General features: G+C 49.1%; 1 protein-coding gene and 1 non-coding gene across 4 annotated transcripts; one reads left to right on the top strand and one right to left on the bottom strand.

The window, feature by feature from the left end:
* Nucleotides 1-194: 194 nt before the first annotated feature.
* Ddx55 (DEAD-box helicase 55) lies at nt 195-14670 on the bottom strand. Of its 3 annotated transcripts, none has more exons than XM_020159474.2 (14): nt 14487-14670; nt 11905-11955; nt 11731-11817; nt 10984-11075; nt 10844-10906; nt 8745-8894; nt 7408-7597; nt 5730-5812; nt 4384-4515; nt 3415-3507; nt 2369-2483; nt 1824-1992; nt 1105-1397; nt 195-618 (listed from the first exon to the last, which is right to left on the bottom strand). In XM_020159474.2, the coding sequence occupies exons 1-14, from the start codon at nt 14592-14594 to the stop codon at nt 445-447; spliced, it is 1800 nt and encodes a 599-aa protein (XP_020015063.2). In that variant the 5' UTR covers nt 14595-14670; the 3' UTR covers nt 195-444. The 3 variants fall into 3 exon arrangements, with proteins under 3 accessions (XP_020015063.2, XP_073916999.1, XP_073916998.1); XM_074060898.1 differs by lacking the exon at nt 14487-14670 and adding an exon at nt 14065-14374; XM_074060897.1 differs by lacking the exon at nt 3415-3507.
* LOC141419105 (small nucleolar RNA SNORA51) lies at nt 1564-1691 on the top strand. The gene has a single exon (XR_012443769.1). It is a non-coding gene; the product is annotated as a small nucleolar RNA SNORA51 (small nucleolar RNA).
* Nucleotides 14671-14792: the final 122 nt, after the last annotated feature.

Raw genomic sequence — 14792 nt, 5'->3', positions numbered from 1 at the left:
GTGTTAAGTTTTTTTTCAAGATAGGTTCGCTCATATCTGCCTAGGTCTGGCTTTGAACCGTGATCCTCCTGATCTCCGCTCCAAGTACACAGGACTACGTGTGGGGGCCCCCAGTGACTGGCACTTGGGAACTTTAAAAAACCTAAAGTCAAGTTTACTTCAGTATCTTTACACTAAAAAAAAAAAGTATAAAATAACCTCAGAAAACAAAAGATCTCTTTAATTATAGGTGACATCAAAACAAATATTGACATCTGTTATTTACAGTCAAATAGTCACAAGTGTGCAGCCCCCTGGTTTCTCCCCAGTGTGATGATGGTTCTCCAGGACAGTCTTAGGTGTCCCTGAAGCCCTGACTGTTGGGAGGGGCAAACAAGAGCCGCCCTGTGTTGGGTAGGACTCAAACGAGTCCTCGGTGCTTCCTTGAGGCTCTGCCATCACCAGTCAGTCACCTTCCAAGTCTGAGATCCCTAGATCTGCCGTCTGGCTTGTTCTTTTGCCACTTGTCAACAACCCCTTCTCAAATTCTTCTTCAGTGATTTTGCCTCTTTTTAACCTTTTCAAAAGCCTTATGTCATTCAGAAGTTCCTCCATGTCCTCATCTTCGATATCAGAACCCTGAATGCAGAAGAAACCAACAAACTGCTAAATTCCTCAGCACAGTGTTCTAGTGAAATCGGCCATTTTTACTAGGGAATTACATACTCTCAGGTCAGCTTTGACAAACATAGCAAGCTGGTCACCAACACAGGACAGAACTCTGACAGCCTCACTTAACTCCTTTTGTTTTCTCTTCCTTTTCATTTTTTTTTGTGATGGTCTCACCATGTAGCCTAGGTTGGCCCTGAACTCGAGATTCACCCACCTTAGCCTCCTGAGTGCTGGGATTACAGATTTGTGCTGCCATGCCTGACTCTTACAATTTTTAAAAGATTCTATTACAGCAAAACTTGTTCAGAATTGTAAGTTGAAATTTAAGTAATAAAACTTCAAGGGTTGGTGAAGTGGCTCAAGTGGTAGAGCGCCTGCCTAGCAAGCCTGAGGCTCTTGAGTTCAAACCCCAGTACTGCCCCATCCCCCAAAAAAGAAAACTTCAGACTTTACCTCTTCCCTTTTCCTTTTTTCATTCATTTTTTTCTTCCTTTCCTTTTTGGCCTTTTGTTTAGACCAAGCTTTATTCTTTACGAATTTTCTTCTCCCTTCATTTTCTGTTTTCTCTTTTCTTTGTTGCTCCAATAGTTTTTGCCTCTGCTTTTCTCTGATTTTATCCTTAAATGCAATCGTGTCTGTATTGATGTCCACAGGCACAAATTCTGGAAACTGCTTTCCCCTCAGTTCTGGCATCTTTGGCATCCGTAGCAGGGCAAAACCTCGAGCAAGACTGGCAAAGTCAAGATCTAGTTAAATCAGAACACCAGAGTCAGCACACCCAAAAGATGACTGCAACACTCACTGCTGGACAGTTCCACACACAATGATGTTTCTAACCATAGACTTAATGGATTAATGTGAGCTTCAATTGTAAAAAGCCACACTTTTATAAGGTTGAAAGGAACTCAGCATGGCCTCCTGGTGCTTACCACAGGCTGTGTTCTTACACTGACTGCATTCAAAGAGGAGGCAAAGTAAACCTTCCCCATAGGCCTCAGCCCAGGCCGTGTCTAGCCTGTGTTGTGAATGGGGAGACAAGGTGGGGGATCTCGGCAGCCAGTGGTCAGTTTATTCTTCAGCATCCAAAGCCCACTAACCCTAACATATCCCACATATTTTACTAAGACAAGTGACTTCCCACTTACAAGGCTGGGCTGAAAGGAAGCACTCACCCTTCAACCTGAAGATGAGGCTGCACTCATGCTTCGCGTACGCCTGCACGTGGGACACGAATGCTTTCATGCCCTTTTCAAACATGGCTCTGTCGGCCAGGGCCATGGATTTGAGCTTTGGCAGAATGTCCACTGTGTTTTTCTGGAGATTCATCTCCTGCAGGGGGCACTACAGAGACCACAGCGTCACTGTCCCTGGCAGCTGTCACCTCTCCCCATCACAGTGCCAATAAAACCAAAGGCTAAACCCATTGCCATTAAAAAGAAGTCTGAAAATGAGATTTCATGTAGCAATCCTGATCTGGTAAGACAGTATGGCAACATGGGATCCCTGCTCCTAAGCTGTGACCCTGGCCTGAGCCCAGAAGTGCCACCCTAGTGACCCAGTGCCTCCAGATGGTGAAGTCAGCCAGGCTCCCGCTGACGTCTCCGGCCTGGCCTGGGTGAGTTTCCAGCACCTCATCTAGGTTTCTGACCTTGTGCCAGAGAACTTTTCTGGCCACCCTGTCACCAGGTATTTGATATAAAAAGAGAAGACAGCTTACTTTTTGATTAATTGCAAGAAAGTTGATATAGGACTCTTCCATGGGCAGGAGGAACACCAGAGCGCTGCCACCATGGCCGATGCGGGCTGTACGGCCACAACGATGCACAAAGGCACTGTAAGCACAGTGGGAGCAATAGTGAGCAGGCCAGGCCTTGGCCACATGGCCAACTCGGCCACTGACCAGCACAAGAAATGGGAAGGCTGCAACTAAACAGACATTGCAGACAGGTGCTGTCATATATTGACGTGAACTCTAGGAAAATGACATAAACTTAGAACTCCCTCTTAAATCATACAAGTAGGAAAGGGCCACAGCAGAAAATCTGGAAAGGAATTTTAAGGACAGAATAAAAATGACCTGTCACTGGCACCAATGCCTCGTTCCTATAATCCCAGCTACTTGGGATGCTGAGATCAGTTGGGTCTCAGTTCAAGGCCAGCCCAATCAAAAAAGCTCTTAAGACCCCATCTCAATGAGAAAAAAAAAAAAATGGCATGGTGGCCCACACCTGCCATCCCAGCTACAATGGGAAACATAAAACAGTCACAGTCTAGGCCAGCCTAGGCAAAAGTGAGACCCTATCTCAAAAATAACCACAGAAAAAAGGGATGGCAGAGTGACTCAAGTAGTAGAGTGCCAGCAAGCAAACATGAAGCCCTGGGTTCAAATCCAGTATCACCCCCCCCCCCCAAAAAAAAAGACCTGTAATCTCAGAATATTCCACTATTACCTTGCCACTTGGGGGATCATTTATGGCATTTGCCATGGTTTGAAGCACGTGTAAGGAATAGATGCTTACTTTGGGGAAAATAATTACAACTTTCATTTATGGTACAAATGTATTTCTCTTCACCCTTTTAATATTCTATCATGTCTGTATTTGAAAGTGACTTTAATTGCTACACTCGTAACACCATTAACACACCAGAACTTATTCACCCATTTGTCTATTTTTCTGTTTAGAACAATGATTTGAATGGCATTTCATGTTTACCTTCCCCTGAATTCCTACTCTCTAGAAGGGTAACACTCTGTGGTCATACCTTGCACTGCTGGGGGGATCATACTGCAAAACCCAGTTGACTTGAGGAATATCAATTCCCCGCGCCATCACATCAGTGCACACCAGGATGCCACTGGAAGAGAAAGTGCTCTGAGTAAGGTCACCATCAGCCACTGGCCCCAGCGATGACTACTGTCATTACAGTAGTTTCTGTTTCTCACAGAAGCTAAGTACTTACTGATGGTAATATTTTGACTTTTTCTTCCTCCTAAGAGCCTCTAGGACTTTACAATTCCCAAAGAAAATGGAAACTGAGGAAGACAGCGAAAAGATTTTTTTGTTTTGACATAGGGTCCTGCTATGTATCTAGTCTGGCCTGAACTCACTATACAGCCCAGGCTGGCCTCGAACTCTCCATCCTCCTGCCTCAGCCTCCCAAGTGCTAGGATTACAGGTATAATTTACGTAGTGCATTTCCACTTAGAAAACAAACCTATGGCAGGCCAATCCTTGGCAGCCACTTAAGAAACAAGTGATGTTCTCACTTCATGACCGAGAACAGCAATCAGTGTGTGTGATTCCCCTACAAAGGCTCTGATGTGGCAGAGCAGCAGCTGAGAAAACAGAAGATGACTACGCATGTAGACAGAAACAGGGATGCTTGGCCTGGAGACCACGATTCGCCTGCTGCAGCCACCACCTGACAACCTACAGGCAGTTTCTGTCAGGAACAAGACTAAGAGCTCATGCCCTCTGTTCTACACATCCAGGGCACAGTAGTTACCAAAACCTCCACTGGATCAGGCACAAGGAAATCCGGGAGTGAATGCCAGGTACCGGGTTCCTGTCTTTACAGGATGTGCAACCTTAGGCAAGTCCAATAACTAAGCAAGTGACCCCTGCACCCCATGGACAGTGTCCCTGGGAATCCCCACAGAGAAGATGCTGAGCACCAGCTGAGACCCGAGTCGGAGCCCCTGGAAGGCGAAGGCAAAGCTGCCCCACCCACCTCTGCAGCTTGTGGAACGCTGTGAAGACCTTGTTGCGCTTGTGTTTCATCTTTCCGTGAATGCACAGAATCTGCACATTCTTCACCAGGGCCTCCAGGGCCCTTCCGTAGTACTCCACACAGGCACACGTGCTGTGAGGGGACAGAGGGCTTAGTCACTGCCATTCGTCCTGTGACTGGGGAAGGGGGCAGTGAGCAACAGAGGCAGAAGCGGCTGATATTCTCTGTGGGAGCGAGGGGAGGGCGCCCTGAGATTCACCCCAGCTAAGTTCCACGTCTGAAATCCTCTCCGAGCTGACAAAACCCCTTAAACTCAAGTGTAACCCTGAGGGCGTTTCCCACCATCCAGAGGTGGGAGGGCGCCCTGCCCCTGCATGTGTCATCCAGAACAAAGCAATGACAGCTCGCACATAAATCTCAGGATTTCAGAGCACCCCTGCTCTCCCGTGAAAATGAACGGGGCTCCGGGCTCAGACGCAGCACAGCTCCCAGGGACTTTGGCCCAAGCAGGGCCATCCCAGCAGAGAGGCCCTGCAGAGACACCCACAATCCTGTCTCAGGCTCTCTAGAGGGGGTTTCTAGGTCCTCTCTTCCCAACTTTCTGAGTCTCTGAGCTGTTTACCCAGCAACTCTCTGATAAAGTTCACCGCAGGCTCCTCTCTTCCACACTCGAAGGATTCCACCTCCTTCAGCAGCTGAGAGAGTTACGGCCTCCCACAAGGCAACGTGAGCAAGGGGTGGACCCACAGCCTAGGCCCACTCCCTCCAAGCTCTTCCAGGCTACACTGCACTGCAGGGTTCCAAGTAGGGTTCCAGCCCACCTAGGCTAGAGAGCAGAAGCAGATTCTTTGCCGTTTTCCACCAAGAGTCACATGAGTATACAACAAAGTGTGGTTTTACACAAAATGAGACACAGCCCACAAATCCTGAAAGCAATGTAGGGGGCCCTGAGCCCTGAGATCAATGGAGCAGGTCTCAGCCTTTTTTCTTTCTTTTTTGGCAGTATTAGCAAAGGGAAAAAAATTAACCTTGACGTTACCGACACACTGAAGCAACGCCAGAAACCTTTGGGCTTCTCACTACAACAGAAAAACCAACCTCCTGTTGGATCACAGAAGCTAGGGGCTGGCAGAGAGGCTCAAGCAGTAAGTAGAATGCCTGTCTCACAAGAGGCCCTGAGTTCAAACTCCAGTACCACCAAAAAAAGAGAAAAAAGCTGGGTTTCAGTTATTTGCAGCATAGCATGTCCCAAGAGAAGCAACCCAGGTGGAACTCAAAACTGGGGCTTCCTGTACTTTCTGGGGGTGACTAAATCCCAGCCTCCCTCACTAGAGCCCAGAGAGTACCTGAAAAATACCAGATGTTTTTCCTGCTTATGATTTCGAAGAAAATGTACCAGCTGATTAAATTTTTCATCGGCCTTACACACCTACAAAACAAGGGAAAGTAAAAACATTTTTAAAAATAAATAAGCCCGACTATACTTTAAATTTCAGTCTTAAATTTTAAAGAACTCAATTTCCTCCAGAATAGGACAGTCTCTAGGCACATGAGTCAGTCTACCTAGCTCAGAGCAACATGTGTGCTGTGAACTGCAAACATCAGCTCAGTCACACAACTGAGAAATGTCATCTGATACAGCCTTCCAAGTCTCAGACAGACCGCCCAGCTACAGCACCAGCTCTGGGGGAGACAGTTAGCGCACAGCTCCTCTGGGCCAGCAGAGACCCTGAAGAATGCACGTCACCTGCCAGCTCCCTAGAGGAAGCTGAGGTCAAGTTCAGAGGCCACTGCACTAAGGAGAGCACCTCCACAGGGACAGAGTCCACCCAAGCCCAGTGGAAACACACAGGTCATTGCGTTCCTGTCTTTAGCAAGGCCAGCATCTCAGCAGAAGCTCTTTCCAGGGACTCAGACACCCCACATACAGTTGCGTGAAAAAGAGAGCACACTAAAGGGCGCATTTGCCAGTGCTCATGGCTTCGCTCTGCCCAAACCTCCATGTGGACTCCCTGTGAAGTGCGGAGTCCCGCAGCCCACTTGTCAGCCCTGACCTAGCAAGGGCACCGGTGGCTTTGTAAGGAACAAAGCTGAGAGCCACAGCTGGGAAGTCTTGTTCCACACTGCACTCCCACAACGCCTCCCCGAAAAGAGCCAGCTCTTTCCATCACAAATGTGAACAGCAGTCCAGTGCCCACTTCAGAAGATGCATTTAGAGGCTAACCCCAACGACGTTCTCCAGGCAGTTGCCTAGGATGGTTTCAACCTTCTATCTGTCCACGAGCCACAACCAGGACAGCAGCCTTATCCACAGAACAGTTCACAGCAACAGAGACCGTCTGGATTTGAACCCAGCCCCCTCCTTTTGAGTACTGGCCATGTTCAGAGGCTGAGAAGTCCCTCCCCGTCCCGGGCTGAGGGTCTCATGTGCCCTGTACGCAGTGACACTGGATGTGGGTTCTCCCAGTCCTGGTGGCACTGCCTCCCCAGCTGTCTGTATTGTCAGCCACCCTGTGGCCCATCCCAGTGACAGAAGAGAAGAGTACACACTAAATAATCAAATTCCCCAAAGCCTGGCCACTGCCTTGCAGGGACACTAATTCTGGCTATAGACCAGCAGTACAGACGCAGGTCAGAAACAACACTACAGAGCAGAACAGGTGTCTTAACCAATCTCCTGTAGCCTGCCATGTGACTTTGTGTCTCACCTCACACCTGGCTGTGCCTTCTGAGTCGCGGGCACACAAGATGACCAGCACACCCAGACGTGATCAGAGCACAGGGCCACATGGGCTGGGAGGTTTGGTGACACTGTCCTTGAGAGTGTGTAAATACACTGATGCTCAAGGTAACCTATCAGTCACCACTCAACGACTAGGACCACTTGTCATTCAGACCAGCTATCCTACTTATGTCCCCAGATGCATCTTGTCAACGATTTACCTTCCAACGACCTCAAGCAGCAACCCCAAGCAGTGGCCACACTGCTGGATGGCAGGCTGGGGGGAGCCAGCCCAAGCTCACCATGTAGAAGTTCTCCAGGCGGGAGGGCGTCTTCTGGGTGCTGCTGTCTGCCACACCCTTCTCCTTCACTGAGATCCGCACGGGGTTCCGGAGGCCAGCGCGCACCAAGTTCTCTACTTCCTGCGTCTGCGTGGCGGAGAAAAGGCCCGTTCTTCTCTGCTTTGGCAAAAACTCCAGTATGGTGTTTATGCTGGAAAAAGACAGCTTGCCTTTACTGTAGCCCTCCCCTACCCGCACAGTCAACACTCGGTGCTTCATTACACTATGCTGCAGAAAGACCAGAAGACTGGGTTATAGCTCAGTTGGCAGGGTGCCCACCTAGGACGTGCAAGGCTCTGAGTGCCATCCCCAACAATAAATTAATTAATTACAGAAAACACTGGGAGAGAAACCATCACAATATTTGCAGGTAATATTAGTGAGAAGTGAGATTATGAGCTATTTTTTTTTTTTTGGGGGGGGTGATATTGGGGTTTGAACTTAGGGCCTCACACCTGCTAGGCAGGCGCTCTACCACTTGAGCCACTCCACTAACCCCTTTTTGTGTTCAGTTTTTTCGAGACAGGGTCTCCTGAACTCTTTGCCCAAGTGGCCTCGAACTGGGATCCTCCTGAGCTCTGCCTCCCCAGTAGCTAGAATTACAGACATGAGCCTTGTTTTTCCTTTCTGCTTTCATTTTTTCAAAGCTTTTCCGATATAAGCACATAGTAAGTATGTGCTTATTTCAATAAGTATTTAAGAAGTATGTGCTTACTTTAAGTATGTATTCTCCTTTTATAATGGGGCAATTAAAAGACATTTTGGGACTAAAAAATCACTACAGCACAGGCTATGTGGGTGAACTGTATGGTATATGAATTATATTCTAAAAAAAGCCACATAAAGACAAAAACAAACTTGGAGAAACAATGAAAGAATTTTTTTTTTTTTGCAGTACTGGGGCTTGAACTCAAGGCTACACGCTGAGCCACTCTCCATCAGCCCATTTTTGTGTTGGGTATTTTTGAGGTAGGGTCTTGTGAACTATTTCCCCAGGCTGGCTTTGAACTATGATCCTCCTGGTCTCTGCCACCTGAGAAGCTGGAATTACAGATGTGAACCACCACACCTGGCTAGGAAAATAAATTTTAAAAAGATGAAGGACAGAAGAACTGGGATTAGCAGGATGAGGACCACTCCTGCTCTGAAGACTCTGAAGGACCAAGCTACTACTAAAACACCAGTGTGGATCAGAATACTTAATACTGCACAGGGAAGTGCAGAAGAATTCCACGAGCTCTCATTTTCTACTAGTTATCACCCGCACACTGCCAGAAGTCAAGTCCAAAACCTGGTACCTTGCCTCAAACCCCATGTCCAGAAGTCTATCTGCCTCGTCCAGCACCAGGACATCCAGGGACCTCACCGAGCCAGTCAGGTCCAGGCCCTCAGCCTTCCTCCGGAACATGTCCTCCAGGCGGCCTGGCGTTGCCACAATGATATTCCCACTTTGAAAAGAAAGTTAACATTTGCCACACACTCTGGATCTCAGAACTACTGATGACAGTTACCAAAATAGCAAGTTTCATATGTAAAGTCATCTAAATCCCAGTAAGGGGAAAGAAGGCCACAAGAATGGGGGAGAACGGTACCAGACGGGCTCTCACAACCTGCGCGAGCTCCTGTCCTGGAAATCTAACTGGGAGCAACTGGGATGAAGAAGGGACAAAAGATAGAAAACAAACATGCAGAAAGCTGGGCTCAGGTACATTAGGTGCTCGCATGGAGACACACAACAGCAGCGTTTACTTCTTTTCTGTTCTTTTACTTCTCTTCAAGATCCTGTACAAAATCTAAAAACTGCATTAGCATCTTTAATCTCTCTTAAAGTCTCGGTCTTTAGACTTGCACTGTCCCATGTTTTCTTTAGCTTTTCTTCAGCATAGCCTTTTTAAAGCCTATATACAGAGTTCTCGGTGCAGAAAGCTGGGATGGAGATACACAACTGCCTCAACAGCAGCAGCTGCAGCAGCAGCAGCCAGCCCTCCTCCACCTCCAGCGAGTTTATTATATACTGTGGTAAACAAGGAGGTGGAGCAACAGTTCTTGGCAGGGGGGGGTGACATTGCTACTCTCTGAACATAAACATCCAAGGAAAAGCAGCTGTACTGCATTTTGCGCTCGCCCCCTTCTGCAGCTGGGACTGTGCCAACTCAGCCTGCAGATTATTGGGCATAGCTGTGCTTATGTCAAGTTCTCATATTCCACTCCCCACATCTCCCCCTTTTTTATTTCTTCCTGTGGAGGGAACCCCAAATGCATGGCTCCCAGTACTTGATAGGCCAGAGCACCCTCCTGACCCTCCTCATCTGACACTGAATCAGAATCATCTTTGGACTGAATTTTAATTTGAAGGTGGGGCTGATGGTTCAGCAGCTCAACTGCCTGCAGCATCTTCTTACTGCCTCTCATACACCTTTATTACTGGTGGTAAGGGTGAGTCCCACATCCCGGCTCAGCTACCAAGGAGGAAAATCTTTATTTATATGAGAGTAGGCTCCCAACAATCTCTAATCATAGACCACAACCTGAAAGTAACATAGATCTATTACCTTACTTCTTTTCTCTATTATCTTACTTCTCTATTATTTTTTCTATTTTTCTCTATTATCTTATTTCTTCTCTATTATCTTATTTCTTCTATTATACCTTATTTCTTTTCTATTATCTTATTTCTTATAGGCTTCTCATACTCCACTCCCCACAGTGTGCTGTGAGGGAGAGGGCTAGATCTAGTTCTGGGGTATGACTCCCTGCAGGGTTGGCAAACTGAGCCCACAGGCCAAACCCACTACCTGCTTTGGTAAGTACTTCATTGGCACAGCCACGCTTTTCACTCATATGTCAGCCATAACCTCTGACCCAGAGCAAGTTACTCCACCACATCAGGCCCCAGGGAACTCATCTGTAAGGGGCGAACTGGACTGGGGGCTGGGCTGTAGCTCATGGTAGAGCACTCACCTAGCACACATGAGGTCCTAGGTTCCATTCCCAACGCCACAAAACAGGGAGACAGAGGCAAAATTAGACTAGCAGGCTGAGGGCCAGAGAGTGGCTTGCCAAGACCTGAAAGATGGTTTTTGAAGACGTGGACTATATGAAAACCAGGAGAAAACACACATCTGGAAGTCTATCCTCTTAAGAAATTCAAAGCCTGGAGACAAGGAGCGTGAGCCCTACCAGGCAAGGCTCTGGGCAGGTCGTCCAAATCCCAAGAGGAGCCTGAGCTTCTGCAGGGTCCACCAGGATGCTTTGGAAGGAGCCAGGCAAGCTGGATACCAGCCTAGAGCAAGTGCCCCCTGGGGGCAGGTGATGAGTGCCTTGCAATGAGGTCTAAGGATCCTCTCTGGGTTAGGGTCAAGAGCAAAGGCAAGAAGGAGCAGAGGCAAAAGCTCACCCATGTCGCTTAAACCTCTCGACATCTTCTCCAGGGTTCCTGCCTCCGATCCAAAGAATCTGGCTGAAACAAGAACTGGTCTTGGAGCAAGGCAGCTGCAGCGACAGCCCAAGGCCAATGGGACCCTGCTTCCAAGTTACCTGAACTGTGGGAAGTGCTTAGTGAAGTGTGACAAGACCTCATCTATCTGAATGGCCAGCTCCCGAGTGGGGGTGATGATGATGGCTCCCACCTGCCACGTGGAGAGAAGAGGCATGGTCAGCTGTACAAAAGGCCCCGAGCGGAACACACAGTTGGCACTCTCTCTCTCCCCCTCCCTCCCAGCACAAAGACCCGGGGGAACAACACTTTTTCAACTTTCAGGCAGCCTCAGGTCACAGTGCATATGAATTGCTTTGAATCATGCCACGTGTCATTATTCACTGTGGACCTGAATTAGGGAAACTAAGCCTCTGCTCCTGGGAAAATAGGGGTCGGGTTCCTGGGAGCCTCTGGCCACATTCTCATCACCTTAGCAATAAGGAACTTTGTTTTTTTGTGTGTTATTGTTTAAAGACATCTCATTTAGTACATGTCATTGATTCACTCACAATGAACTCATGGTCAACAGCACGTAACTCGTATCTAACGTAACTTAAGTTGTTTAACTCCTGGTCACCTCAGCACTATGCTTAAATCACCAACAAAAGCCATAAAACTGTGAAAAACGTGGGACTGTACAGTCCATGTGACATATGCTGGCTGAACTGGAAGGCAGTTCTCTCCCCTGTAAATGACGGTGACAGCTCACCCAGCATGGATTCCAGCATAAACTTTAAGAAGCAGGCAAGTTCCCCCGATTGTGAAATCTCACTACTAGGACAGTAAGTCACATCAGCGACCCTCACCTGACTCTTTTTTAACTTCTCCTCCCTTCTCAGAAGAATTTCCAGGATGGGGATGACAAAAGCGAGTGTTTTGCCACTGCCTGTGACCTGCAAAAGGGGAGAAAGTTTTGGGTTGTTCGTCCCTTGGTGTCACTCAGGAAAACATGAGAAGAGGATGTACTTCAAGGCACTCACCGCTTCTGCAGCGACATCTTTGTTTTTCATGAACAGAGGGATAGTGGCAGACTAAAGGAGAGATTGCAAAACACTGGTTAAGGAATGCCATGACTTCACTCGTGAGACCCAAGCCCTCATGTCACCGTGGACCCCACCACAAAGCAACCCTGAGTAAACAAGGCACCACTGAGGGGCTAAGTGTCAAGACAGTATGGCAGGAGCCCTGGATTCAAGTCCTGCTTCTCCCAGTTTCCCTACCTGGACCAGGAATGGGTTGAGGACACAGCATTTTAAGATGTCTTCCAGCTCTAGCACCACAGAGGACTTAAATTCATGCCCTTAGTTTGAACACCCCCAGGCTTCACAAGGAGCGTGGCTGTTGGCTTTCAATGACCAGACCCCAAGGCCACTCCCTCTAGGACTCTGCTCCTGGTCCCAGAGCCTGAACTCACCCCACCACACCATGCATCACACTATTCCTCTATGCAGGGAGGTCTCAACCTGAGTGATCTCAGATCCCATATCCCCAGGAAAATCTGGCAATGTAGGTAGACATTTTGGATTGTCAAAACCCAGGGTGAAGGAGCTGTTGCTGGCATCTGGTAGGGAGATTCTAGGGACGTTAACAAACATCCTGTAATGCCCAGGACAACCTCACAGGAAAGGGTATTCCAGGCTAAAAGTTAACAGTTCCAAGGCTGAAGACCCTGCCCTACACTGCTGTTGTCCACAGAAATATAATGTGAACCACGTACACGATCTTAAATGTCCTAGTAGCTACAGTAAGTAGAAAGAAACAGGGAAAATAAAATTTAAGAATTTTTTTTTTTTAGCCAGGTGCCTATAATCCTAACTACTCAGGAGGCAGAGATCAGGAGGATTGAGGTTCGAAGCCAGCCTGGGCAAATAGTTCTTGAGACCTTATCTCGAAAAAACCCATCACACACAAAAAAAGAGCTGGTGTAGTGGGTCAAGGTGCAGACTCCGAGTTCAAATGCCAGTACCGTACAAAAAAGGTATTTTTATTTAGCCCAATATATGCAAAATATTGTCCCTTCAACATGTACTCAACATAACATGCTAATTCTTCAAAGTTCAGCATGTCATTTCACACTCAGAGCGCATCTCACTTGAACTAGCTGTACTTCAGGCGCCCCACAGCACCGGTCTAGTGACCAGGGCAGTGACAGCAGCTCTAGACATGGAAGGACTGTGGACATTGGGACTTTTATGCACTATCACAACCAAGTTCTTGTCTCCAGCCCTGCCTGCTCCAGGGGATCTCAGGAACATCCCAAATTAAACATTTTAAAACAGAACTCCCTGGGAGGCTGAGATCAGGAGGACCTCAGTTCGAGGTCAACCAAGGAAAATAGTTCTCGAGACCCCATCCCCAAAAGTAACCAGAGCAAAATGGACTGGAGGTGTGGTTCTAGCAGTAGAGCGCCCACTCTGTAAGTGCAAAGCCCTGAGTTCAAACCCCAGTCCTGATTAAAAAAAAAAAAAAAAACTTTTGATTTTCCCCCTGAAACCTGTTACCTTCCAGCCTTCCTCATCTTGGTAACAGCAACACCATTCACTCAGCTAAGAACAAAACTCAGGTTTGGGTGAGATAGCTCACACCTATAATCCTAGCTACTTGAAGCTAAGATCAGGATCACAGTTCGAGACCAGCCACAGCAAGCAGTTTGAGAGCCACCATCTCCAAAATAACCAGAGCAAAACAGACTGGAGGCCTGGCTCAAGCGGTAGAGCACCTGAAAGTCTTCAGTGCAAACCCCAGTCCCATCAAAGGAGAAAAAAAAAAAAAAAAACCTCAGCCACATTTGGAGGCAACCCCAGGGCATCTGCACTGGCATTTCTCTCTGAGAAGACCCCACATCCAGTTCCTTCCCAATCATTCCCACCGACCCCCCCCCACCCCGCCCTGGGAGAGGCCTTGACCTGGACCTGCTCCTCACTGGCTACATCACTCCGAGTTCCTTCCCAACACAGCACCAGCTGAACGACTTCATTCCTCCCTTCGCTAGCGCCTGCACTAGAAAAAATGGCCCACGAGCAGGTACCAAGACTGCAAAGTCCCCAGAGGCTAGAAGGGGCCCTGACACACAGCAGGTCCTCAATAAGACCTCACATCACATTTAGTAGGCTCGCCTCCCCACTGGAAGGATGGTTCACCATGGGGTCTTTTAAATGTTTCTTGAATAAGTGAATACAGTGGCCAGGCTGCCGCACTTCTCTCGCGCAACACCGCCAGGCCACGTTCGCCAGGCTCCACGATGCGCCCGCCCTGCGTCACTCGATCCCCCAGCTCTGGAAGCAGCTCCTGCTTTTCCGTCGTTTCGCAGAGAAGGAAACTGACGCACAGGGAGGCTGAGTCGCTGTGGGACGTCGCACAGCCACAGCGGGCCGGTCCAGACCGAGCACCGGACCGAGACCCCGCAGCTCAGGCCGGGCCTGGGGCTGTGCCGCCGCGATCATTGGCCAGCGTCGCACCGCCGACACCCGCAGCCGGAAGCCTGAGAAGCGCCTGGTTCGAGTCCCACCGGCCGCCTGCCCCCGCCCCCACCTCGCCTTCCCACCTGGCCCCGGGCAGATACCTGCACCGGCGTCATGTACGGGAAGCCCAGCTCCCGCAGCGCTTCGAGCACCTGCGGGTGCAGCGGCACGGGCAGCGAGTCCCACGAGCCCTCCGTCACGTGCTCCATGGCGCACTCCCCAAAGCTTCGGGTCGCCGGGGCCGCAGTGGAATTTGGCGGACGCACAGCCAGCGGGCACTTCCGGTTCCGGCAGCTCCGGCGGCCGGCAGGAAACCGCACTCGCGTGGCGACGTTCCGGGCGCTCCCGAGCGGGCACCGTCACCGCAGGCCGGCGGCTGCGGGCGGCGGGATCGGCCTGGGCGGGGC

This window comes from Castor canadensis, chromosome 18 (genome assembly GCF_047511655.1).
Source record: "Castor canadensis chromosome 18, mCasCan1.hap1v2, whole genome shotgun sequence".
Taxonomy (NCBI): Eukaryota; Metazoa; Chordata; class Mammalia; order Rodentia; family Castoridae; genus Castor; species Castor canadensis.
This window is presented reverse-complemented; position numbering and strand designations above follow the sequence as displayed.

Excerpts from the sequence above, each read along its gene's own strand:
- Ddx55 (XM_020159474.2), bottom strand. The coding sequence starts at position 14,594 with ATGGAGCACGTGACGGAGGGCTCGTGGGACTCGCTGCCCGTGCCGCTG. Across the intron at positions 10,907-10,983 it reads AAGCACTTCCCACAGTTCAG|CCAGATTCTTTGGATCGGAG; the intron begins GTAACTTGGAAG and ends TTCTTGTTTCAG. Across the intron at positions 619-1,104 it reads AAAAAAGGAAAAGGGAAGAG|GGTTCTGATATCGAAGATGA; the intron begins GTAAAGTCTGAA and ends TTCTGCATTCAG.